The sequence below is a fragment of the Anarrhichthys ocellatus genome, unplaced genomic scaffold, assembly GCF_004355925.1.
Source record: "Anarrhichthys ocellatus isolate YVR2014 unplaced genomic scaffold, GSC_Weel_1.0 scaffold4, whole genome shotgun sequence".
Lineage (NCBI taxonomy): Eukaryota > Metazoa > Chordata > Actinopteri > Perciformes > Anarhichadidae > Anarrhichthys > Anarrhichthys ocellatus.
In genome coordinates this window covers 5,686,861-5,711,981 of record NW_022280034.1, presented here as the reverse complement: position 1 = coordinate 5,711,981, position 25,121 = coordinate 5,686,861, and the positions used below count along the sequence as shown (strand labels likewise).

The following is a 25,121-nucleotide window of genomic DNA, read 5'->3' as shown; positions in this document are numbered from 1 at the left end:
GTGAAACATGTAATGGAAAAACTCATTCAATTCTTCAGTTCACCCATCCACCGGCTGCAGGCTTCAGCGTCTCCACAAGGAGGAGCTGTTCGTTGATTCTCGGTCCAGTTTGACCTAAAATAATGTGTCTTAGACTTAATCATTAAACAAGACTAAATGTCTCAACTCAAGAGTCTGTAAACATGTCTGGTAGTTAGCAAGAATAAACAGGTATGTTAACGATGCACCACACCAAATATTAAGCATTGAAGCACCGTAGGCAACCTAGATGTGTCTATTTCTTATTTTTGTTTTTGGCCTTTACATCCCAGCCTCCTCCCTTTCTTTTGACAAATAAAATCTGCCTGCAGCTGCAGCCTTGTGACTAGATGATGTTTGCTGATCTTCTCATCAGTGTGTTCTTGTTATTGTGTGCACCTGCTTCGATTTCTCATCAGCAATTATTTTTTCCTTATGTTAAATAAAAAAACATTCTTTTAATCATACACTTGACTCCATCGGGTCAGCACCAGCAAATGAAATCCTGATGGGCAACAGTGAACAGATAATACCACACCTGCATTGACTGAAGCATCATTTGTATCCCTCACAAAGACCTCAGCAAATTGTTTTTAGACAAAGACTCAGACTGTTGAAATAAGCCCTAGGTGTCGGTGTTAAATGGTTAAAAGCAATTTGAAATCGGAATGTTAAATTACAGTTATTACCGTATTCAGTATTCAATCTGCCCGCTGCAAATTACTCAAGCATAAAAAGAAATGCCAGAGGCTCTTGACAGAAAGGTTACTTTTTGTAGACACCAAAAAAATGTGATACATTATGAAATCTAGTATCAGTATGAAGTCTTTGTATTCTTACAAATTAGTGAAGAGTGAAGTTGCCATTGTCTGTGTTAAAAGGGCTTTTAACATAGAAACAATTGTTTCTCTCCTATAATTGATTTTTCATATGGCACAACTCTTGCTGAAAACATACATAAAAGATCACTAAGAAAAACGTTCTTAAGTGTTTGCAAAACTAAAACTGCATGAGTGTTAAAAAAAACCACGAGCAGACAAAGACACTTTAAGTGTTTTCTTTACATACTGTATGATGTATCAAACAATCATTGTATAAAAAAAAGCATTCTCCATGGAAATGTGTTCACCTGTAACACAACATAAATGGAACTTATGGACATAACATACAGTCAGGTGACAGGACTCAAATACTGTCTATTAGTACATGGACACGTAGCATTGAAAAGCAAAGTAAACAAAGCACCGAATGTAAAACTAGTGCATTATTAAAAAGATGGCAGTATCAAAAGTAACAAAAGTTCAAAGTCACTTTTTAGCCGACATATTTGTGAACGAGAGCTGTGCTGAAAGGAAAAGTTGCTCAGTGTGAATGTATATGCAAAAATGTTCAGTTACCACAAATACAATGTATGTAGGATTGTGTATATTGGCTTTAATAAAACCCTCATCCCAATAGCCAAAATGAAAAAGGTAAAAAAAAATAGAAAATGAATAACTGCCCACACAGTTTTGGATGACATTTCGGTGGCAGAAAGAGATCTAGAAATGTGTCCTTGTCAAGCGAATCGCTCCTTTTCCCATCACAGAAAGACATGGCTGAAAATCCACACATGAACGCCTGCAGCCAGACACGGTGCTGTTTACATGCGAGTGCCTCCATGACGCCTGCGTGACCTCAGTGTGTCTGTGATGTATTCACACAGAGAGTCCTCGGTGTAAGACAGGCACACAAGGAAAAGCTCAAAAACACACATGACCCTTTTAGCGGAGCAATATTTCAGAGACGTTTCGCTCTCTCTGAGGAATGAATGCTTCCTTGATCTCGCCTCATTTTAGATCCATGTTCAGTTCACACCTCAGAACCCAGATCCCTCAACGGAGCCTCTTGGGTCTCGTTAATGAAATGGAAATGGCAAATCAGTGACATTTCCCCAATCGACTCGTTACCTTTCCGAAATATAAATGCAGAGGAAATTTCCGCTGTCTGTGAAAACAACCAGCCCCTCTTCGCCCAATTGCAGAACTGTTGCAGTAACACGACTTTTTTCTTTTTCTGTAGTTGTTTCGAGCCTCATCAGATTGACGCAAAGGTGCTAATGAGAGCATTACCCTTCAAGAAAAACCCCATTGGGTTCCACATGAACTACAAGTGTTGTCTGTTCTCATCTGTCATTGCAAAACACTCTGCAGCCCTTCCTGTAGTACACAGAACAAAACCATCAAGTAAAGGGTTCCCTTCATTAAAACATATTTCATATGTTCTGCGAACAGAATTTCCCAAATTGGCTTTTTTTTTTTTTAAATCTCCCGTCACTGTCCTTGATAAAGACCAGCTGATGAGGCGGGAAAAAATATTGTGAGAACCGACGCAAGCGACAAATAAAAAATTCAAAGTTGCTACCGTGTAGTAAAAGTGTCTGGCACAGTGCACTGCGTGGCAATAAATACAGATTATAAATACTTTACATGTACCTGAGCACAGACTTGTAGCACCATTCAGGGACAGAGCACCAAAGGGACACGGCCGATCTCCTCATTCAATACTCAAGAGAAGCCGCCATCTTTTTTTAAGGTTTTTAGAGTTTTCATAGTGCAAATTCTTGTAGTGTCTCATCACAACATTGTCCCTTCCGTCCCTTATCTTCTCAGCTGCTGTATTTGACGTTGGCAATTATGCAAGGCTTTGGTAGTGTTGGTGGTTGCTTGGGACTGGGTCTAGAGAGGGGAGGAGAGTGATGCAAATAATCTTTCAGCAAGTGATACCAGCCTCAGTGTTGTTTTGACATGAATATGGTGAAGGTTCTGAACTCACCTGTTGGGGTGTGGGAAAGGGCGCACAGGTCTGGGCACACCAGGTGTGGGTGCAGGGCCGCAAACAGAAGAGGGCCCTTGGATTACAGAGGAACTTCGAACCAGACGAGAGCTCCTCGGGTCGGCAGGAAGGGGCTTCTGAGGAGGACTGGGCTTCTCCAACTCCTGGTAAAAAACAAGAAACATAGAAATAATAACGGAGAATCTCCACCAGGTGGCACTCACAGCTCGGGCCAGCCTGTCACGTCCTCCTCTTCCTCTCAGGCACCAGGGCAGCCCTGCCCACGCAACTTGCCATGAGAGGAAGAGTCATGTGGTTTGAATCATCTGACTGAGATCATGATAAAGGCCTGCTACCTAGCCCCCATCTGGTCTCCATTCACGTCCTCTTGTTCTTCTTCTTGGTTGCAGAGAAATCTCCTCAAACATCGCAGAGTAAAGGAGCCAAACAACCATGGAAGCAGATTCAAACCATCATTCACGAACACAGAAAAGCTCTATGCTGTCAGTGAAGCCTCTAATGCATGATTTGTCTCTCCTTTTGCATCCTTGAGGTCAATTATCATGACAATCTGAAGTATTAAAGCACTGCTACTAATTCATCTCATTGACAGACAGAGTAAAGAGAGAAGCAGACAAATGAAAAGAGCGCGCCTGATTAGGTGATTAGGCACAAAATGATACTTAGAATAACTAAACTCTCCCAGCGGACAATGCGTCCGTGCCCCCAGCAGAGAGCTCTCTCTCTCTGGGATGAAAATGGAAGACTCTGTCAACGCCTCGGAGCTGCCAAACAGCTGCTAAAGATACTGTCGACGAATTCTGCTGCCAACAGGCGTCACTTTCAGTTTCACACTTTGACATTAAATAGGAGCAGCTGAGTGGGAAAATCTACTTCCTGAAGTCGAGACGGTGCCAGGAGCTGCTGCACTACACCTGTATAACAGGCGTGTGACAGGCAAGAACCTTTGTAAACGGCTCCGTTTCTATTCTAAAGCTAAGCACATACTTATTTTAGAAGAAGTGTTACCGTGACTATTAATGCTCACTGTCACTGATAAATAGTGTAAAAAATAGGTAAGTACAGCAATAGAACATTATGAAAACACATCAGTAGAACTTGAAGGAATAAATATATCCATCATGGACATATCTGTGCAAGTGAAAGGTGTATATCGTGTATATATTATCTTGTGACATTTCATTTGTGTCTTGTTTTTATCTTTCATTTTCAATCACCGTTTTTGTCCTTTGTTTTTTTTACTCTGAATTTCCCCGGTGTGGGATCAATAAAGTTCTTATCTCATCTTAATTGAGTCGGGCTCTTTACGGAATGTTGATTTATCCCATCATATGATGTCGCAACATGTAGTCCCTCCTGAACAGTGTTGTGTTTTGAAGCCAGACCTCCTCTGTGACCCCTTCCATTAATCTGGACAAGACTGGAATGTCATTATCTGTTTAGCACACCTCTAATTAGCTTTGACCTCAGCTCCCCTGTGGCGTCCTTTTCACTGCTGTCCTTTAAAGGCTGGAACTCGTTGCAGATTTTTCATCAGCATCTCGTCCTTGTTTTGTTTTTTACAACTAACTTATTTTCTCTTTCTTTACGGGCTGCAGCTAACTTGTAATTGGTGATACTTTCCCCCTTTTTTATATGTAAATTTATCAACAAAAATGTCTGGAAATTAAAAAGACTGCACAATTGTTCCACAGGCCAAGGTGACACTTTCAGATTGCTCACTTTTTCCAACCAATACTCTAAAACCAAACGGTATTCAATTTGCATTAATATAAAACAGACAAATTCAACAGATTTGAGAGGCTGGAACCAGCGAATGCTCGCAGTTTCTGCCTGAAATATGACTTTAAAAATGTATTGATTATATTTGATTAATCGACTCGTTCCCTCAAGCCTCCCTTTGTCCCTTGATCACTTTGTCTTTCTGTCTTTTGGATCCTCTCTCTCTCTCTCTCTCTCTCTCTCTCTCTGGGTCTCTCTGCCTCACTTGCCCACAGGGTACAAGTCAAACCGGATTAAAGCAAATAAAAGTCTTAGAGAATCACTGAGTGAGAGGGATTTAATACCAGGAACTTCTGCCTTTCTCTTCCCCTCAACTTTGACAGTCTGCAGTGCCATAACTAAACTCCATGGAATATCGGTGGCAGCAAATTTAATATCACCCTGTGATATTTGGACATACTTGCTCACTCCAGTTGCTGTTTCATCTTCTCTGCCCCCCCCCCCTCCCCCCCCCCCCCCCCCCCCCTCTGCATGGCTGGCTCCATTTTCATTATTCATGCGGTGGTTTGTATTGTAGCTGTGAAGTCTCGCTTCGATGACGCTAGCTCCCCGGGTAAGCTCATTATTTTATGAGACAGTATATTACTGTCAACATGCATATATGCTTTTATAGGACACGAAAGAACCGTGAAAATGGCTGACATCATGACACTGTAGGTGCAGCGAACAACATCATTCCCCTGGTTATGTATTATGGGCTGTAGTAGTGAGTAAAAGCTCACAGGACCAAGCAGAGTTTTCAGTGAGTAACATCATAAAATCAAATGTTTCCAAGTGAGGGAACAAGTCACTCACCATGACCATCCTGCAGGAGTTATGGCGGGACCCACTTCGAAAGGACGCCCCCCGGGGTGCGACATGGATGTGAGGTGGAGGCAACGGGGGTCTCGCCAGCCCGGGGCCAGGGGAGAGGGACAGGGTGAGAGACAGAGGAACAGGGTGGCTGAGGTGAACCGGGGGGCACTGGGGCAGTCTGCGCAGGCAGTGGGAAGGGTAGGGGGCCGGTGGGAGCACCGCCTCTGGCCCCCGGTGGTGAGGCTGCACAGAGATGAAACGCAGAACCAGAACAGTCAAGAGTATGCTTCGTCTAAAAGCAGAAAGAAGAGCCAGAGGAGAAACCGTCTGCTTCCGATCAGAAACAGTCATGTTCACCTCCTCCTCTTCCTCTGTCGTTCTTCCTGATGCTGTCAAAGATAAAGTGTAAATCAAACGCTCACACCCGCCGGCTCACTAGGCTCACTATTCCCCAACTCCCCTTCAGCTTACCTATCAAAGGGGGAAGACCGATACTGTGCCACAAGCACCCGCTTGGCCTCATTCAAAGGTGGACCCAGTTAAAGAACCCACACACACACTCCCGCTAAGAACAGCAAAAACACGAGTCTTCCTAGTATTTAGACCTGGCCAGATGTGCGAAAAACTCAAAAACACACAATGTAACGCATGCAAAAGTGCGCACACATGCAGCAGTTTAACACAGCTCCCGACAACTGGAAAATGACCTCACTTGCACTGTGCTTACATCAAACAGCCTTACATCCTTTCTCCTCTTACCGTTGATCTTTTATGAAAACCACATGCTTCTAACAGAAAACACCAATCTCATGGTAATGCACAGCATATTGCCTCACTCGTGGGGCAACCGTAGCACAAATGTCAATTCTGACACGGCTCCTCTTATTTCAGCTCCCCTAGCTCAATCGACCACAGGTCTCTTCCCATTACAGAGAGCATGTCAGGGCAGTAATGGAGTAGTTTAAGGCATTCTGTGCTGTAGACACACAGGTCATTACAGCAAAAAAATAAATAAATCCTGCTCCGTCTTGCATGTATCAGCAACACGATGACTTTATATCTTGAGTAAGCTGCCGCATCAACATTCTTCACGTGAGAAACGGGCAGATAAATCAATTTCTCTCTTAACAGGCAGCTGTTAATGACAAGAAATGCATTGTGAACACACTGCTCACCACTGACTCCATTATCGCTACCTCCTCCACACGTCCACGTGGAGTGGGATCATTTAATTGGATTTGAATGAGCTGCCATTTGTGCGAAAACCACACGTCAATCCTGTTGAGAATTATTCCTGCTAACGAAACAGCTGCGGCATTCCAGGGAGAATACTCTACACAGCGTGGGTCGTCTGCTGGTGATCCCCCCCATGTGTTAGGAATCAGACATTGTACAAAAATCCATCTGCAGGAGAGATGTCTATCTGTGCGTTCGTAACGGGCCAGCAAAGACGTGTGATCTATAGTGACCTTGAAGATGGCGGCGCTGTGTGGCGGAGGCGGGGCCGGTCGCGATGGAGACGTCGCGCTCAATGACGGGGGCTGGTTCGGAGCCGGCGGTCCACTGATTGCAGCACTTACTGATCTGTAATTTAAAGAGGAAATGATCCGTAATTACAAACTTTATTATATTGAGCGTACGTTACAATTGTAATATATTTCAAATTATGAAATCAAAAATAATTATACACAGCAATTGTAAAAATTGTTCCCACTCAGCAGAATCTATTACTGATATTTTCTGTTTGACAAATGCTTCTACATTAAACAGAAATTAAATGTTACAATTATTATTACGAATGATGAAAAAGCACCTGAGCTTCTCAATTGGGTTCTTTTTACTGGTGAAGAGCAGGCCCAGTAGAGCTTTCCTCTTGATGCAGATGATCAGACCAGCTCCCAGCACAGTGAGGAGGGCCACCAGGATGCCCACTGTCAGATTCCGACTGTCTGCTCAGAAACATGCATGGAAATAACAGGTGGTCTCAGAGACAAAAGTCTTCCAGCACTACACGTGACAGCCAGACTGCATCTGTCAACATTGAGTTGTACTGGTGTTGCGATAGTTGACTCACTTGCTAATCTGACGGGGCCACTGTCCACACTCCCTCCAAGACCTGCCTTGTCGCAGAAGGGAGGGGCCCAGTGAGCCTCGCAGTGACAGTTCTTGTTGTTGTTGCACACCTGCAGCATATTAAAAGGACAATTAACTGTTAGATGAGGCAGAAATTCAGTTATATTCAGTCTTTTTTATGCTACATTTGACTATTTCCCCACACTCATTTGAAATTTAAATATGCAGCAGTGCCTTTTGCCTAAATTGTTAAATGACTAATCAATTAACAAAACTATTGTTTATTAATTGAGTCAACAAAGACGCATGATGCAGATGCGATATGTGCTGCATGGAGTAAGGCAGTGTCAACCACCAGCCAGAACTACGAGGCTCCACATGGCAAAGATTCAAAACCAGAGCAGACATTTTGCCTCATTCCACATTTTTTTTATCTCTCTATCTATCTCTCTCTCTCTCTCTTTCGTCTTCCTGCCCTGCAGAGTGGAGGAATGGTACCGTCTAAGAGGATTCCCCAGCTTGGTAATATAGAGCAGGTGAGGGCAACATCTTGATCTAATCTGTACATGCGGGAGGTGTCCTGTCTCCTTGAGGAGCAACATCCTTTTATTTCTGCGAGTAAAACAGTCTCTAGAGCATCATAGATATGTCTTAATTGGAAGTAGACAAACAAATATGACTTCTGGAGAGGTTTCATTTTAGGAGAGAGTAAAAACTGCTTCCTCTGTAGCTTTGATGAAACGTTACCAGTCACAGTGAGAGCCTTTGGGACCTACCAGTGAATTTAAGGGTGATATCCCACAGCCACATATTTCATCTCAAACAGGATCACCCATCGACATTTAATGTGCTGCATTTTTAGAAAGAGCCGATATCCATGCTCCCAGCTCAAAGTCAAACTGCGTGTCATTGCACCCAGCGTCAGGCCAAATAAAGCCTGGCCTTCAGATTTCAACACAGTTTTTGGGACAAGAACGACTGCCTGAGAGTATGATGAATGCCATTTAAAGCTGAGCATAAATGAAGCCATTACATCTAATTGATTGAGCCTTTCAGCATCCAGAATGATTTATTGCAAGGCATCGTAATGGCTAGCTACCCATCGTATATATATATTTTTATTTCTTTTTTATTTACACACATCACCGCCAAAATGAGCTTCTGTATGAAGGAGAAACGGGATATTAAGAAAACAACTGGGACTGGTTTGAGATAGACAGCGATCACATTAGGTCCTCACATCTCTGAAATAGGATGAAAGGTGCTGTACTCACCCCTCGACTGCTGCACTTGGCAGAGCACGCATGCACGCCGAAGACACTGACGTTCTGGCACTGACGATTCAGACACATCTGAAGCAGACACAGATATTAAATATTGACAATATGAGCTCAAAAGAGCAGATTCAGTGGTACTCTAAACCTTTAATCTTTTAAGGAGAAAAGATCCAGCTTTTGGGTTCTTTTAAATTTGCTATACTGACAAAGAGCATGGCATGAAATATAACTCAGTAAACAGTGGGATTTTTTACAAGAATACGTCAAGGCGATGTGGACTTTGGGCTCCTTAAAGGCACCACGTCCAAATATATATCCCGGCTGAATGTGAAGATGAACTTGGCAGCACTGGGCACAGAGAGTAATGACAGAACCCTTGACAGATGAGGGCAGAGGCTGGATCCTCTTTCAGGGTGGCGGCTCATAGAGAAGTCATTTAAACTAAATGGAGCCACGGTATCATTGAGGTGACCAATGTCTGAATTGATGAGGATTTAAAGATGCCAAACAGACTGAATAATGGTAAGTCGATTCAGTCTCTGAGGCTGAGCGAGTCTGAAATGACAAGACGACACACCCTGAAGAACCTCTTAGAAAGTCTTAGTCATGGCCTGTCACTCCACATCGCTTCTTCCACTCTTATTTCCCAGCATACGGGCGACATCTCTATATTATCTTCAGAGAGTCTTAGAGATCGCTGCCATTGTTATTTATCAGTGGTGGTAAAGGTATTCGAATGCTTCACTTAAGGGAAATAAAATCAAGTCTGTCTTGTTTTTTTTATGCCTCTTTCTTTGTTTTATTTATTTATTGAGTTTCTCTGTAGTAAAATGTGCTTTGTAAATAAAGGAATGTGTACAAGTACTTTTATATTGTATGTGAGCTAATGTGCTCTGTACTGCTTTCCACCAGTGCTAATGAACCGGTTGGTACAATGGATTGATTAGTGTGTCTCTACAGGCTGTATTTCAGCATCACAGGCCTCAGCTCTCACCAGTCCATCTCCACACTTGGTCCCCGTCAGGACCAGGCCGGGGTCGGGCATGTCGTCGCCCAGGTAGACATGTGTGCCTCGGCACAAAATCCTTCCCCCTTCCTGCATGGGGATGTTTGTCTCTATGGAAACAGCGTTGGTACCAATTACTGGGCGGCTAGCTCCTCCTTGACACTGGATTTTGCCACATTTAGCATCTCTGTAAACAGAACGAACAACAGGGAGAATCAAAATGTGATAATTGAATAACACGTCACTGTTTTCCCAAATGTGTGCCTATGCAATTATTTCCTATTTCTATTTATTTCTCTCACTCTTGCTGTCCAATTAAAGAGAAAGTGCAGAAGAGGTAGCTTGTTTGTGCTGTTTTTATTCCACAACCTGAACGATTTGACCCGCATTTCACCAGGTGACTCTGTAACCTTCAATTAGGGCTGCAACTAATGAGTATTTCCATCGTTTGACGTGTCTGATATTTTTTATTATTATTATTAAACGTCTTTAAAATATCAGGAAAATTGCGAGGACAGCACATCCCAAGTTTCAAGAGACCAATGTAACATCTTCAAATCACTTCTTCTATCCGATAAACAGTCAAATACCCAAACAATGCAATTTATATTGATATACAACAGGGGAAACCAGTTCGGCATTTTTGCTTCTTTATTGTTTATATTAGTTTTTTTTTCAGTTTCAGCAGCTTGTACAATCATATTGATAACTGTTTTTTTCTTCTAGTTTTTCCAGCAGTATTAAGTATTAATTGGAGTGAGAGTACAACAGAGTTTTAAATTAAAAAAAGGATGATAATACATTTGCATTTTTGCTTTTTAAACAATTAATTGATGAATCAACTGATAAAAAAAAAAATAATTTTGGGCCTTTTTGCCTTTATTTGACGTTGTTTATTTGACGAGAGAGGCGAATGACATACAACAAAGGCCCCAAGACCATAATCAAACTCGAGACGTTGGAGTTATGTAGCATCCGCTGTCACTACTTGGCAACTAAGGTGCTCCTGTATCAACTGATTATACTGTAATCAACTGTTCACAGTATAAGCCCCACTGCATTCCACAACAGACATACGATTAAATGCATTCATTGGATTCTATGGTAATGCAGAGCTTACAGTGCATCACATTTGGCAAAGGAGCCTTTGGAGTCCTTGCCACAGTTGCCATAGGGGTCTCCTGCTGAGTTGACCCTTTGAAAGCAGATGCCCGGAGCTGGCTTTGCTCCTGCAAAACACAATGAAACGCATTAAAAAGCTGGCAACAGTCACTGAACCATTCAGCGTGCGCCCGCGAGGTGGCCTTCCACATACCTTGTCCCCACAGGGTGATGCATTGCTGCTCGTGAGTCTGGCAGATGCCGTTATAACAGTAGCCGTCCACGTTGTGGCAGGCATGGCCGTCATGCAGGTAGACGTTGGAGGGGCAGGTAGGGCTGGTGCCGGTGCAGAACTCAGGCAGATCACAAGAGTTGCTGGATTCACGGCACGGAGTGCCTGCTGGCTTCAGCTACACTCAAATGTTGACAGCAAGCAACAGTCATGAGGACAAACACCCAGAGGGAAGCTTCGACAAATATTTTTGTGAGCTTTGTGTCAGGATGGTTTAAAAAAAAAAAAAATGATATCATGGCTGGCTGATCAGAACACATCATACCTGACAGTCCTGGCAGCATTGTCCATGTGCACAAACAGCATCCCCCTTCAGAGTGCAGGTAGAAGCGTTGCAGCAGGGATTCATACATTCCTTCAGATGGACAATAATGGAAAAAGAAGGCAACGCAGAAACGGGATGTAAGTGAGGGCGCCCAAAAGCAAAGAATAATTTACTCAGCACAAATAGATCATATTTCACCTCCAGAGCACATGCTCAGATTTTGTTATCAGAGAGGATGCAGCCCTAGCAGGGCTGTATTCAGCAACAACTAAGAACCCTGGCAGAGGAAAGGAAACAGCAGTTTCTCGTTCTCTAAAAACTATGTTTCCATCTGAGAGGACTTACAAACTCATTTAGACCCCTGGAACCACAAACTGGATGGTGAGGTAAATACAACAATTAATAGAAGACAATAAAAAAATCCAACAAACAAGCAAAATGTTCTACATCTGCTTCCGAACTTCACCAGCAGGATATTGTTACTACCCTGCGGAGTTACCCAGGCCGGAGTTAGCAGCCAGGAATTAAACCCGTACATGCTACTCTGTTATAACAAAAGGCTCACTCAACCTATTTTCTGGAATTTTCTAGAATCAAGTGTCCTTTTTCTCAATACTAGTGTAGCGGTCTGCCAAAGAGAGAACTCTCTGCCTCCTGATACAGATTGAAGCCAGCGTTCAACCGCGGCTACGCACAATAGATGCTTCCGCTGCGCGTATGACATGTGCATGTATGATCTCACACAGAGGCAGGCTGACTGGACGGTCTCCCTCTTGCCATTAAGCATCGGTCTGAACACACTGTTCAGCCGAGTGCAGCTAGAGTCAGAAGGAAGTAGACGGACGGAGCTGGCAGGGGTCACAGCTGACATGACGGGCCTCCCAGAACTCTTTTCAGCCTGAGATCCATTAAGGGCCTTTCCCATGGTCCCCGGGGCCAAAGGAGGCGGTGGAGTCATGCTGAAAAGAAGTAGCCTGTGATTGTGGGGAATAGGACCCGGGCTTTTTAATGAGGCTTTTTAATGGTGGAAAGGGGTGCTGTCTCAGAACTCTGGCCTGGTTTGGCATGACGTCGCTCAAGTCGGCGGAGAGCTTTATTATCTCTGCTGGCTCAGGCCTGCGAGGCTTATGACAGTTCTTTGTTTTGAAGGACAAGGCCACTTTCAGCCTGATCCCTGGCTGAAGCCTGAACAGCTCACAAAAAGACTCGCTGGGCATAAAGGTGTAAACATATCGCCAGAGACAACGAGGCATTCTCTCACGTCGGCTATTACATCATTTAAAATATTGTTACAAATCATTATAGATGTCTCCTTCATATTTCATAATTCCGTTATTGTCAGTCTGCTTCTGCAGATTGCCAGCTGCATCACGATGAACTGTTTTATCATCCCACAGTCGCAGCAGTTAGCAACGTGTGCCACCATTACGTATGTGCATGCCAATGCGGAGTCATTTGAATAATTCACCGGCTGACAGGGTGAGCCGCCAGCGATGTTTACTCTCAGTGAATTGTACCGCGATCAGACAAGCCTCTTCCCAAACACTTCTTCAGTGCAGAGGATGAATAAATTCACACTCATATCTCTAAGCTCATTTTCTGAGGACTGTGTTTGAATTACGAGAGCTCTGCGTCGATATTTGTTTTTACTTTGGTGAATGTTGGTTTGTGCCATGCTTCTGTCAGGAAAGCTACAGAAACCCCCAGTAGTGCATCTGCTTAATTCGTCTTTCAAAAGTGGGAAACCTAATTAAGAATGATTCATTGGTGGCAGTTAGGAAAGAGATTTTGATTTCGACAGAAGGGGCATAAAAGGAGAATGCTAAAGGAATTGTAGGAGGTCTATATGGCACTCTTACCTCAAGCTCTCCACAGTCACACTCCTCTCCCTCCTCCACGTAGCCGTTGCCACATTTTTGCCCACCGTAGAGCACCTTGACCTCAGGCATGTTGAACAGACACATCCCGACGCCTTTTTCGAAACTGGCCGTGAGGTCCTTCTTGCTGCAGCTGCTGAACACTGTGGGGAACGGATACCTGGGAGGGAAAGAAAGGTTTTGTGAGTGACACAAATAGAGAGAGAGAGAGGAGGAAGACGATTGAGATCCCCCACTAGGGTCTTCGTCAGTCTGATGTAATCAGCGCTAATTGCTGCTAATCACAAAATCAATTAACCGCTGGAGCTCGGCAACCTCCCCGAAGGACCATTAGCATGCGAACAGCACAGAGCCCCGGTGACGGCTTCCTCCATGGAGAGAGGCAGATCTGATAAAGCATGGTTTATGAGATGTGGGATCATAAAAACTCAAACCAAAAAGTGCTTCCTTCGCAAGACTTGCAACACCAATAAATTTGGGAGAAACGGGGATGGTGTGTTTTTAATATTGTTTTTGGAGTGGACAGAGAGGGTGGTCCTCTCTGTGGGGAAAGCTCACAGCCCAGAGCTCTGTCTGCCAAAAGCCTCATGTGGCTTTATTTCTCTAATAATATAGTGCCTTAGATAACTGTGTGTGTGTGTGTGTGTGTGTGTGTGTGTGTGTGTGTGAAGTGTGCATTAATATGTGCAGAGTGTATCTTGTCCTGTGTTTATGGTAAAAAAGGTTTTTACTACCTCCAGCTACACCATTAAAGTCAGACCAACAAGGTCAGAATGGGTGGATCTGTATGTAATATGCTCACTTATATCTGTGTGTGTCTTTGTGCACACAGATGAGTGCACGTATGAGACAATATGTGGGAGATCAACTTAGATGCCAAAATGTTTCTTTCAAGAGGCACAACACACTCAACAGCTGGAAGTCAGGAGACGTAGCCGCAGTCAAACCGCATGTTTGCCCGTAAAACTTTGTACTTTTTTAAAATACAAAATGTGCCCATTTCAGAGGCGTTTGAATGTCTGAACAGCAAGGAAAGTTCAGATAAGCAAACTGCCTACAGAGTGAATCAATCACATGCCACATATTCAGTGTATCATGTATTTTGTATCATGTATCATGTATCATGTATCATGGAATGATCTACTTAGCTTGCGAAGTGTTTCTGATCTAGAAAATGTACGTGATATAAACTACAGCAAACATGTCACAGTTGGTAATATCAACACATTTTTCAACGAGCATATTTCAAAAGGAGCTTGTGCGTAAGGCGTATTCATACACAGCCTGACCTGCTATGGCATCAAGAGAGTCACAAAACTATCCCTGGCAGCGCAAAGGATGCATGCTCATTGATGTGTTTCTATGAGTGATACGTGAGTTTAAATGTGGTGGAGTTGTCAAGCTATAAGGCGTGGGGGACAGAACCATTGGCTGTACTGACACTGAAGCTGTAAAATAGCCATTTACACTCTGGAGCTCTTCATCTCAGACAAGGAGGCATTTATATGCAGCTCAATGTTGAAAGGTTTTTCAAACTGTTTTTCTCTGATTGGGTTTCTCATCTAATACGCAAAGTATGTCATGACACTGTGAATGTTTTGACATGACCTCATTCTCTGCTTGCCTTTGATTTCTATCATGTGTGGAGGCGGCTTACATCAGCTCCTGCTGCTGACCCCCTCCCCAAACACACGACTCGCTGCTCTCTAACGTCAATACTATCCAGAGGTTGTGTTCGGTGAAAGTGGGGTACCTCGCAGCGGATCTCTGCACTTCTCCGGATAAAAAGCAAAAGATCAGAGTGGATTTGTAATGACATGAAATGGCAAAAGGAAAGAGCAATAAGGAAAGCTGTAATAACAGCCATTACTGCGCCCTCTTTTCCCCTTCCTCCCCGCTGAGCCCCTCAGGGAATCTTGCTATGATGAACAGCTGTCAAGGCTGCTGTTCAACAGGCAGACCACTTCCTTAGCAACTGCTGTTGTTGATTTCCTCTTTGCCCCCAAAGCCCCAGCCAAATTTGCTTGTTCAAGTTGCACCCCTTGTTTTGCTGCATTCATTCAATTTCCATGAACTCAGCCCTGTTCTTCGGTTACCAGCCAATGCAATTCATGACAAACACTAACGTCCCTAAGATACGTGAGCGGCTGAGGATCCAGCTGTTCTTTATGAGAGCCAACACAGAAATAATTGGTCTACCCTGCAATGGTGTGGGGGTGGGAGGAGGAGTAATGGCTGTAAGAGAAAAAAGGCAGGGGTACCGATAAATTACAGTGGATGGCATTTAGCAGCTGTGGGCCCCAGGGCAAGTAAAGCAGTGCCACGGTGGGCACATCTGGGGCTCATGGCGAACTAAAGACACTCTAGACAGCCACTCATCCCATGGGTGTCTGGGCCACCGCCTCAAAAGAAAAGGCCGGGCTTGTTCTCATCCTGTTCTGGCTTCACAAAGGATGAGTCGTGCTCACCTCTGCCTGGTCTCTATGACTGCTCTTTGTTCTGTCTCATACTGCTGCATTGTTTTCCATCTGGTCCTGCTGCAGTTCCATTATGGATATCAATTATGCCCTGTTCTCTGTGTTCTTTTGTTCATCTCTAACCTACAGTTTGTTTCTTAAGCTTCAGAGGTACTGCAGTTGATGGTTGATAAGAGTGTACAAAGCAATTACTGTAACTGCGGTGCAGCAATGGCCAGACAAAGCTTTAATGGATCTGTGGGAGGTCTGGTGATAAGGAATCATTCCCAGATCTATTACAGGCCTCTATGATCTGCCACACGCTGTGATAATGCTACAGTGATGAAGGCTTTCAGACATTTTCTCATTCCTCTGCTTTGACAGGGGGGTAGATGAACTGTGACAGGTAACCCAAATATTTGTGGAGAGTAAGAGAATAAGTCATCAGTAGAGACATACAAAAGGACTAAAGGGATTCTGACATTCACAACCTGTTTCTTTTCTCATGTCTCTACTTTGCATTGACCTGCTGTTTGTCTGACTTAACTTGTCAAATTGAAAAATTGCTTTATGTATTCAAAATGAATTGGCCTGAGATCCAGAAAAGCAGCAACGTTTGTGGCATTTAAAACATCCTGCATTGTTTGATGACTCAAGTACAATTATGTAGTTAATTAACAGTTTTCATTGTTGAGCAAAAACACCTTGATTCTTATTTACAGGTGAATACACACTACAGAAAACATCCTTATTGATATTGTTTTCCATTCCTGCCAAAAGATCCCCATAAATGCCACAAACAGTACCTTTAAATGTTGCTTGACCAACACATGAAGGTTGGGTTTGAGTATCATTTTGCTGCAGACTATGGTCATAAATCCAAACCTTTTTCACAAGCGATTTCTTCAGACACATTATTAGACAGAGCACTTTAACCCAAATTTAGCCGGGCAGGTCTCTCTCCTCCTTGCCGGTCTGTCCTTGTGGTTCAGATCACACAGAACGCAGGGTAAACCCATCCAGCACGCCCTCCACAGACAGCTTATGTCACATCTATTCAGCCGTAAAACACTGATGAGGCTATGAATCAGAGCTGCTGGCCTTTCCAATGACACATCTGCCAAAACATTCTCCGCCGTCCTTGAGAGCATTTTTGGTGAAAAATGCAAAATCTGCAAATACTGATTGTGAGCCTATGTCTGCATTCTGCTGTCACAGTTTTATTACATTTAGGAAGACCTCGATCTTCCGACACGCAAAGTTAATTCAAACCTGACTGTGACAACTGTAACTATGACAAATATTTCATACTTGCTTAAGTTATTCAAAACCACAGTCACTACACTTGTATTATTCATTTTATGGCTTTCCGTGAGCATGTAGAGCCTAAGCTCTGGGTGATGACATGAGGTGATATGATCTGTTGTGGCCTTTGGTGCCTGGCAGTCTGGTCTACGTTGTAGATACTGAAGAGCATTTTCACATTGATTTCCCTATGGACCCAATTAAACAAGGCATACTAGAGAGTTCCTGTTTTTCAGTGGGGCACGGGTCACATTTCCATGGCATCCCGTGGTCTTTGACTCACTTTCTGTGATTCCTGATTATTTTATGACGAGGGAAATATATCAATCTCGCTCCCAGCAGTCATCATCTTACTCAGGGCTTGACCCACGTGTGAACGAACCCTGTCTTAATAATGTATCTTGTAGTCTTTCTGTCCATCAACATCTGAGTTTGTGTGACTGACTTAGATGGCAAGTGACTACACGTTTATTTTCATAGGAACATATATATCATGGCACTTTATAATGAAACACATTTTGATTACAAAGCAAATAATCAAACCATGCTGCGTAAATGCTGCAACATTTTCACGACTTTTTCTCTAAATTGAAGAAATAGTTCAACCAGACAAATAAATAGTTTACTCACATCTGGAAACCAGCTCCATAAAACAATTTGGATGTTCTTTTCCAAAACCCTTTGGTGCAAATTTATTTTTAGCCAAATTGTGCTTCAGTCAGAATGTAATTAGGACCCTGACTGCAAGAAAATTCATGTGAATGTGTCTCCGCCCAGACCTCAAAACAGTCACCAATCTTGTTTCCTGGCAATGGTGGTAACAAGCCACACTTGGTTGATGAAAGAACTAAGCAAGATACCAACCAAGAGAGGTGGATGAAGCACAGCACCCTGTTGAGTTCCTATTTTAATCTGATAATGATGCAAAATGTATATGTTTGTGAACATATGTCCCTCTGTCCATAGAATACCCAGTTAGTGTGTTTGTGTTCATGTGTGTTACAATCTCAAAGGATGGAGACACCAGCCTGTTCTCATTTAAAGCTAATGGGGGGGGATAGCGGGATGGTCAGGGAGGACGCGACAACTGACCGCGACCAATGTGAGCAGGAAACAAGCAGTGCTCTGTGCGGATGTGCAGCTGGCACTGGGACAGCTTGTAGTTTTACTGCCCCCCCCCCCCACCACCACCACCTACCCCTAACCCCCCAGTATAATCACGATGAACTGGATCCCATTATCTCCAGCAGCAAGGCCAGCAGAGCTTGATGGGTATCAGTGAATATCAGCGACAATGTCGACATTCCTCTATTTGATTAACATTAAAGCTCAATCAAAGCAGCAAAAACAAAACTTTAGCTACTCCATACTGAACGAGTGTTGTCAAGTTTCGCTCGTACTTTCAGTTATTGAATGCAGGGGCTGGTAATCAGCGGGGCTTTTGTACCAACTCATTGTGAAGACCCATTCAGCATGATCACATTGTTGCTTTGAAAGAAGCTGGTCGCCTGCCAAGAAAAACACGCCAGTCAATGCTATAAACAAATAACTGTAGCTGGATGGACAACATTCAAATGATTGCAGCAGATTCCATGTGTGTGGCCACACGGCATTTTAAAGCATGGAGCTACGAGGGGCTTGAGCTGGACTCATGGGAGATGTCGTACCGCCTCAGGCAGAGCGTATATGGTGCTGACCTAGAATTAACTGAGGAAGCAGAATGAGGCAATACAGAGTTCTTTAACATCCTTATTCAAATGTAGTGCTTCCTTAATCCTGGATTAAACAGCAGAGTAGCAATATGGAGCAATAAGGAGGGTTACAGGGGATTATTTTGAAACCAAGATCATTTCGTTCTTTTGTCAGATGGAAGCCTCTGTCGATAGCAGGACAAAAAACTAAATATTCACGTCTTATGTATTTCTTACTATTTTATATTTGGTTCAAACTAGATTCTTCCACATTTGGAGAAGTTCGTCACTGCTACGTATGACTTCAGATTGAGATATTTTAAGGGAGAGGTGAGTTTTCCTTACATAAAAAACTGTATGATAAACAGTTTTCAGAGGTATTTAACTATTTATTAGGACTTGCAGAGAGATTTTCCGACATTAAAGTTGCATTTATGTCAAAGAATAGAACAACTCTAACTGGCTGTGAATAAGGAAGAAAGGGAGAGAGCCAGCAGAGAAAGATGGAAACAAGTATTACTTGCACTTTTCTATCTGTTTTTCTTGTTGCCAATTTTAGGATAAAGTCCTTGACCGGGGATACCCTCAATCACGGTTAAATATAAATCTACATCTTGCTGCTGTGTTGCTTTATCTGTCTGTAATCAAGAATAGTGCTACCCTGTTTTTCATGGGTCTGATCCAAACCAAATACAAAGGGATGTTTCCAGCATAAACCCCAAACTGAGGCTCCCACAGACCACTAGACCTTGAGCTGGAACTGATACCCAATGTTTCCACCAAAAACATCCCTATCCAGCTGCTCGGTCTACTGCGAGATGTTAGACATTACAATCTATAGTGACAACTGTACAACAACTACAGCTCTATCTTGATTAGTTGTTAGATACACACTTGTTTTTTTAGGCTGGGTTTTTTTAGGTTGTGTCAGGATAAGTAAAACTGTACTTTTGTGGCCATGCACTACCACTGAACCACTGGCTTCCCATTCAGAATGAGTCCTATTGCTTCAGGACATTAGCACAGCTGTTGAATCTGCCATAAACCCAACGGCCCAGCGGTTCAACGGCATTATTTGCTTCCTGCTCTATAGACAATAAATCTGAAATGGAGCGCCCATGGAATAATATTTACATATGGTCACAATCTGGGCTCTTTAGTGCGACACTCACTGTATTTAATAAATGACTGAATTAATGCAAACTTAATGAAGGCTTGACATCATGATGATGCATTTCAGATGGTTTTGGAGTAGGACATCATTTGAAAAGGTGAACCAAAAGCAGCCTCGCTGGAGTGCACTGCAGCTGTGAATGATAGCATATGTCCTAAGGCTGATGGAGGCCGACTAGCTGAAATTAAACTCCGCCAATAATGTATATTGCAGTGCAGAGTCAGCTATCTTGAAGATCTATTGAACCCTAATTGTCAGGATAGAAGCAGTGACTCACCCCGTGGAGGGAGTCATGATGCAGCCTCCACGATCCACGGTCACCCTGCAGCCACACCCCCTCTCTGGGGTGTCATGGTTCATTCCAAAGTTGTGTCCGAGCTCGTGGGCCAGAGTGACTGCAGCGCCAAGGGGGTTGTCCGAATGGTCCTACAAAGAAAAACAAACAAAAACATTAATCATGCAGGAACTGAACTTGACATTGCCTCTGACCAACATTTCATCTAAAACCTCTTTTCTTTATGAATCAGATTTGTTAAGTATAATCTAAGCGAGACATGAAGCTACAAGCAAGGTCTTATAATAAAACGTGTTCAGTTTCGTTGTAGCTAATTAAAAACAGACATTTCTGATTACATACTCTGAGGAAAATAACAAATAATAAAACATGTTATGCTAGCCAAATTGTTCCCAACAGGACCCACTGGAGAAAGATTACTCAAAACAAGTGAGTGTAATTGCATATTGCCAAGATTAAACAAATGCTGTTGGATCTGTGCTTATCAGAGCGTTTTCTCCGCTCGACGTTGTGGCACTCAAATGAGAAATGAAACAGCAGACTGATGGCTGTCACCTTCAGGTAGCTCGGCAAACTTTGACACAGCCAGATGTGCTGCCTCATTCACCCAAACAAAGACGTGGACCCTCCTCAGAGCAAAACCGACAAAAAGGTTGAAAAACTGAGAAGGACAGCTTGAAAAATCACACAGCCAGCAGAGACAACAGAAATGAAAAACAGCCAGTGCTAGAGTATGCACGGTGAAGATGAGGAAGAGCTTTGTTGGCAGAGGTGCCGCTATTTCCTGCAAGGTGTGTAAAACATGAACACAACGACGAGGCTGAGATAAATAATGTAGCGGCAGCAACTATCAGCTCTTCGTGGATGCAGAGCTGTGCGTCAGAGCACCATGCCTCTGGAGTCTTCAGTCACTGTGCATTATTCAGTAGCGCTGTGCAAGTCCAGCTCAGACTGATGAAGTGCTCTGCTGGGGGCTTTTGAGAGTAACGGTCATCAGCTGTCTGCACTCGCCGCTGCGCAGCCTGGGTTAAGGCAAAGCAAACCCTCTGTTTCCTGTTTCCTGGAACAACGAAGACACCTTCGCTGACTGATGAGGCTGAAGTGCTCGCTACATGCCACTGTCTGTGTTCTGTTTGGCCACACCAATGAAATTAATGTAGCATTTCGGGGCTGGTAAATAGATAAACCAGATGGTTTAGGGATGGATGTTTAAGATTGTACTGCCTAGAAACATAACAATGAGACCCATAGGGGAAGTTGGCTAATGAGTTCAAAGGTATTTTGTAAACGAAGGGAGACAACTGAGACAACAGGGTCGTGATTTGCCCAGCAGAAGAGCCTGCGGTTGGACGCTAATCCTTTATGTCTCTGACCTGATGTATGTGCATATGTAGAGCTCTATCGCAATGGCCAAGTCCCGATTTTACCATCTGGGAGGACAAGAGTGAAGAACCATCTGGGGACTATAGCTGTAAACCTTACCACCAGCCAGCCAGGCTATAAGACAAACAGCCAATTGGGGACATAGGGTATAAAATAATAGCATGACTTGCCCTAATACGACATGACTTGAGCACATAGAGTTGGAGTTCTGTGCGGGATAATCATTTACACCATGCCCCTTCGTTTTTTCATTCAGGCGGGGATATACTGTACTCTTGAATTCACTCATTTCTTGCTCCTCATTAGGAAGCAATAGTTTCCACTCGTGTAATCGATACACACTCTGATTTATCAGCACTAAGTGGAGGGTACTATGCATACCAGCTTGGCCTTCCTGGAAAAAAAAAACCCCAATGATGTGTGTTCCCTGAAGTTAATACAACTTAATATCAACTCTGGAATCCTTAGCTCAACTCTTACACAAGAGACTCAGGGGAGAAATATGAGAGTATTATGTCAGACAGGAGGGAGGGGGAGAGTCAGGCAAAGAATGAGGGGCAGGAGGAGGGAAGTGATCAAATAAGTCCAGTCTCCTTTCTGGAAGTCAGAGACACCCCAAAATATGCCTTTTGTACTCCTTTAGGATGGATCAAAGAAATTTGAGCATGCGTACATTCTGTGGCACATAGGTTTACGTACCATGACGATTCCTCCCGACTGCTCTGCTGTGCACATACTCATGATGGGTGCCATACCAATGGTGGTGCCCTGGAAATAGACCCCACTAAGGGGGAGAAAACAGAAGTCATCACATCATTAGTCTCGCATAGCAGGACCAATCTCCACAGCGCTGCGTCAGCGCCAAGGAAAGGTCTGGCTGTAGACATTATCATATTAGTATAGAGGAACGGACACTTTAAACCAGTCCCAATTGTCCTGCCCTGGCAAAATAGATAGCGGAAGGCGAGGAGAATGCTGCATGATACACACAGCCAAGGGCAGACTTATACCCACAGTCTAAATCCAGCGAGTCAGACTTTCACATCATCAACACTTCAACTGTCAATGTAAAGGTACCTGGGAGAGTTTTATTCCAAAACAATTTTGGAATAAAAGCATGACTTTCAAATAGCGACATGGATAATGGAACACAACCATTACATGTGTGTGCTTCAAAAGCAGAGCTACCTGATTAGCTGGGCGTTGTCGTGAGGCTTCTGGGGCAGCAGCTTGACCTTCCTCCAGTCTAGGAACTCATGCAAGGTGGTGAAGGGGTCCTGGGTGATGGGGCACTTGTCCACATCACTCCACACCTCCAGGCCCACCAAGGCAACACGGATATTCAGAGCCCGGTAGAACTGAGAGTGGAGTGGAGAGAGACGTGTTTTTAGGTTAAGGGCGTATAATCTTTCTCTCTGACATGTTCGGTTTTTCTCTTCGATGCACATTGCCTATTAAAGGAGCAGTGTGTAAGATTTAGTGGCATCTGAGGGTGAGCCAGTGCTTGGTTTGTCCGTTCTGGGCTTCTGTAGAAACACGGCTCATTCTAGGCTAATGAAAACACAACAATACGTAGTTTCAAGTGATTATATACAAATGAAAACATAGTAATGAATATTATATTCCATGTCTGCCATTAAATCCCCCAGAATCCTATACACTGGTCCTTTTAAAACAGAAATACTATTCAAATACTCGCTTACAAATGATAAGGGGCACTCAACATATCCTTAAACATTAATCAACATATGACTTGCCATATGAATAAATCATGTTTTGCAGCTTCTGTTTTATTAAACAGCCACCCACGGCCCGTTTTATCACAGCGTCTCTTCAAAACATTTCTCAGTCGAGTTATGGAATTGATCATCCATTCATAATCCAATCAGCCTCTGCTCGCAAGTCGGTTAATTCTCAGCAGCCTTGATGTGACCTCTAGTAAATCACACGCCTACACCGCATCCCCTCTGTTGATTTGATTGTTACCTTGTCCACGTAATTGGCGATCTCAGCCAGTCGCTGCTTGACCTTCTCCATGTCCTTGCCTTGCTTCTGAAACTGAACACAAGCAGGCGGAATAAAGCAAGGGGAAAGAGAGGTGAACAACCCTCTGGAATGTTTATTTTCATCAAAGGCATTATTTGGGACAAATCAACACTGCGTCAGCTGCAGAAATGTTTTCACTGGGTGTCGCGGTTAATTCCACTGGCGCTTCTGCTGCAGTTGCTGTCATCAAAGAGCTCCTCAGAGGAGCTTCTGCTAAAGCGATAACCTTTACCACCGTGTCTTATATCCAGCGTCTATCCACTTTCTGTGGCTCTAAAGCACGATACATTGACCTATGTGTCTCATGTCAGCAAGACACACTCTCTTCTCTTTGCCCTCTTTAAGATCTTAAGTCTGAGTTTTGAGATAATTCAGAGTGCACATCAGAGGCGGAGCCATCTTATCTGTGTCTCGAGGGGATTGAGGGGCAGCTAAGCATGTGACCTCTGAGCCCCTTTCCTGTGGGACCGGGAGCGGAGGGTGAATAGGTCGACTCGGTGTGGCCTCTGCTTACCTCTCTGTTGTCAGCCACAATGATCAGCTCCACATACTTCGTCGTAGTCTGGACGTGGCGTTTATGCTGCAAAGGGGTGGGTGAAAGGGGGCGGACAGGGAATAAAGCAATAAGGGGCAGCAAATGTGAGCGGAAATAGAGGGTGGTATAATGACAAAGTGACAAACCAAGAGATGAAGAGAAATGAGAAGGAGGAGGAGGAGAGAGAGTTGAGAGAGTGGAAGAAGAAGGACGTTAGGAGGAGACACTTAACCTCGGCTTTCTGGAAAGGGCAGCCTAAATTTAGAAGGTTGCCACTCAATATGGCTTTTAACCTGAACTACAGTCGACACAAAAGGCGGCAGAAGCGCCATCAGCACAAAGCAATCGGCGACACTTCAAGTCTGACCCACTAAGAGCTGCTAAGGTCACACGTACCTGCATTAACAGGGACCAGGATATTAACTAATAAATCACCGTTTTTTGGACAATGTTTCCTGCACTGTTGGCAGTGCACAGTATGAAACACTACCCTCTGCTTTCTTTCCAATATTCAAAGAGCATGTGATATGCTCAATGTTGATTTATGTCTGCACAGTGACTCTATACCAGCACACAAAGTGGAGTACAGGCAAGTGAGCATATGTCCAAAAAGAAGCAAACTCAACACTCAAGAATACAAATGACAGCCATGCTAGTGGATCAGTGAGGATGTACTCAAATGCTAACATGTTAGTATTGGCAATGCAAACATGCTGATAGTGCAAGTATAGTATGCACCACCATATTTTTGGAAACAATTGAAACAACGTATAGAGAAAAAAATAGAGGCGATGACATTGTTTTGAGGCTCTTCCAAAACAAGAGAAACACAACCTCTGACCATGAAGCAGATGGTCTGTCTCACCTGCACACACACACACACACACACACACACACACACACACACACACACAC

At 43.6% G+C, this 25,121-nt stretch overlaps 1 protein-coding gene across 1 annotated transcript in view; it reads right to left on the bottom strand.

Moving 5' to 3' along the window:
* Positions 1 to 1,432: 1,432 nt before the first annotated feature.
* Positions 1,433 to 25,121, bottom strand: part of adam12a (ADAM metallopeptidase domain 12a) — a 64,153-nt gene continuing 40,464 nt past the window's right edge. The window contains exons 7-23 of the mRNA XM_031842896.1: positions 24,186 to 24,251; positions 23,612 to 23,683; positions 22,814 to 22,983; positions 22,325 to 22,409; positions 20,225 to 20,373; positions 13,304 to 13,481; positions 11,445 to 11,534; positions 11,102 to 11,297; positions 10,907 to 11,015; positions 9,775 to 9,973; positions 8,778 to 8,855; positions 7,505 to 7,613; positions 7,244 to 7,379; positions 6,900 to 7,014; positions 5,431 to 5,673; positions 2,833 to 2,996; positions 1,433 to 2,735 (exon numbers count right to left, since the gene is read on the bottom strand). Of these exons, the coding sequence (XP_031698756.1) occupies positions 2,666 to 2,735; positions 2,833 to 2,996; positions 5,431 to 5,673; positions 6,900 to 7,014; positions 7,244 to 7,379; positions 7,505 to 7,613; positions 8,778 to 8,855; positions 9,775 to 9,973; positions 10,907 to 11,015; positions 11,102 to 11,297; positions 11,445 to 11,534; positions 13,304 to 13,481; positions 20,225 to 20,373; positions 22,325 to 22,409; positions 22,814 to 22,983; positions 23,612 to 23,683; positions 24,186 to 24,251 (2,229 nt within the window). The 3' untranslated portion in view covers positions 1,433 to 2,665. The remainder of the gene's footprint in view (positions 2,736 to 2,832; positions 2,997 to 5,430; positions 5,674 to 6,899; positions 7,015 to 7,243; positions 7,380 to 7,504; positions 7,614 to 8,777; positions 8,856 to 9,774; positions 9,974 to 10,906; positions 11,016 to 11,101; positions 11,298 to 11,444; positions 11,535 to 13,303; positions 13,482 to 20,224; positions 20,374 to 22,324; positions 22,410 to 22,813; positions 22,984 to 23,611; positions 23,684 to 24,185; positions 24,252 to 25,121) is intronic.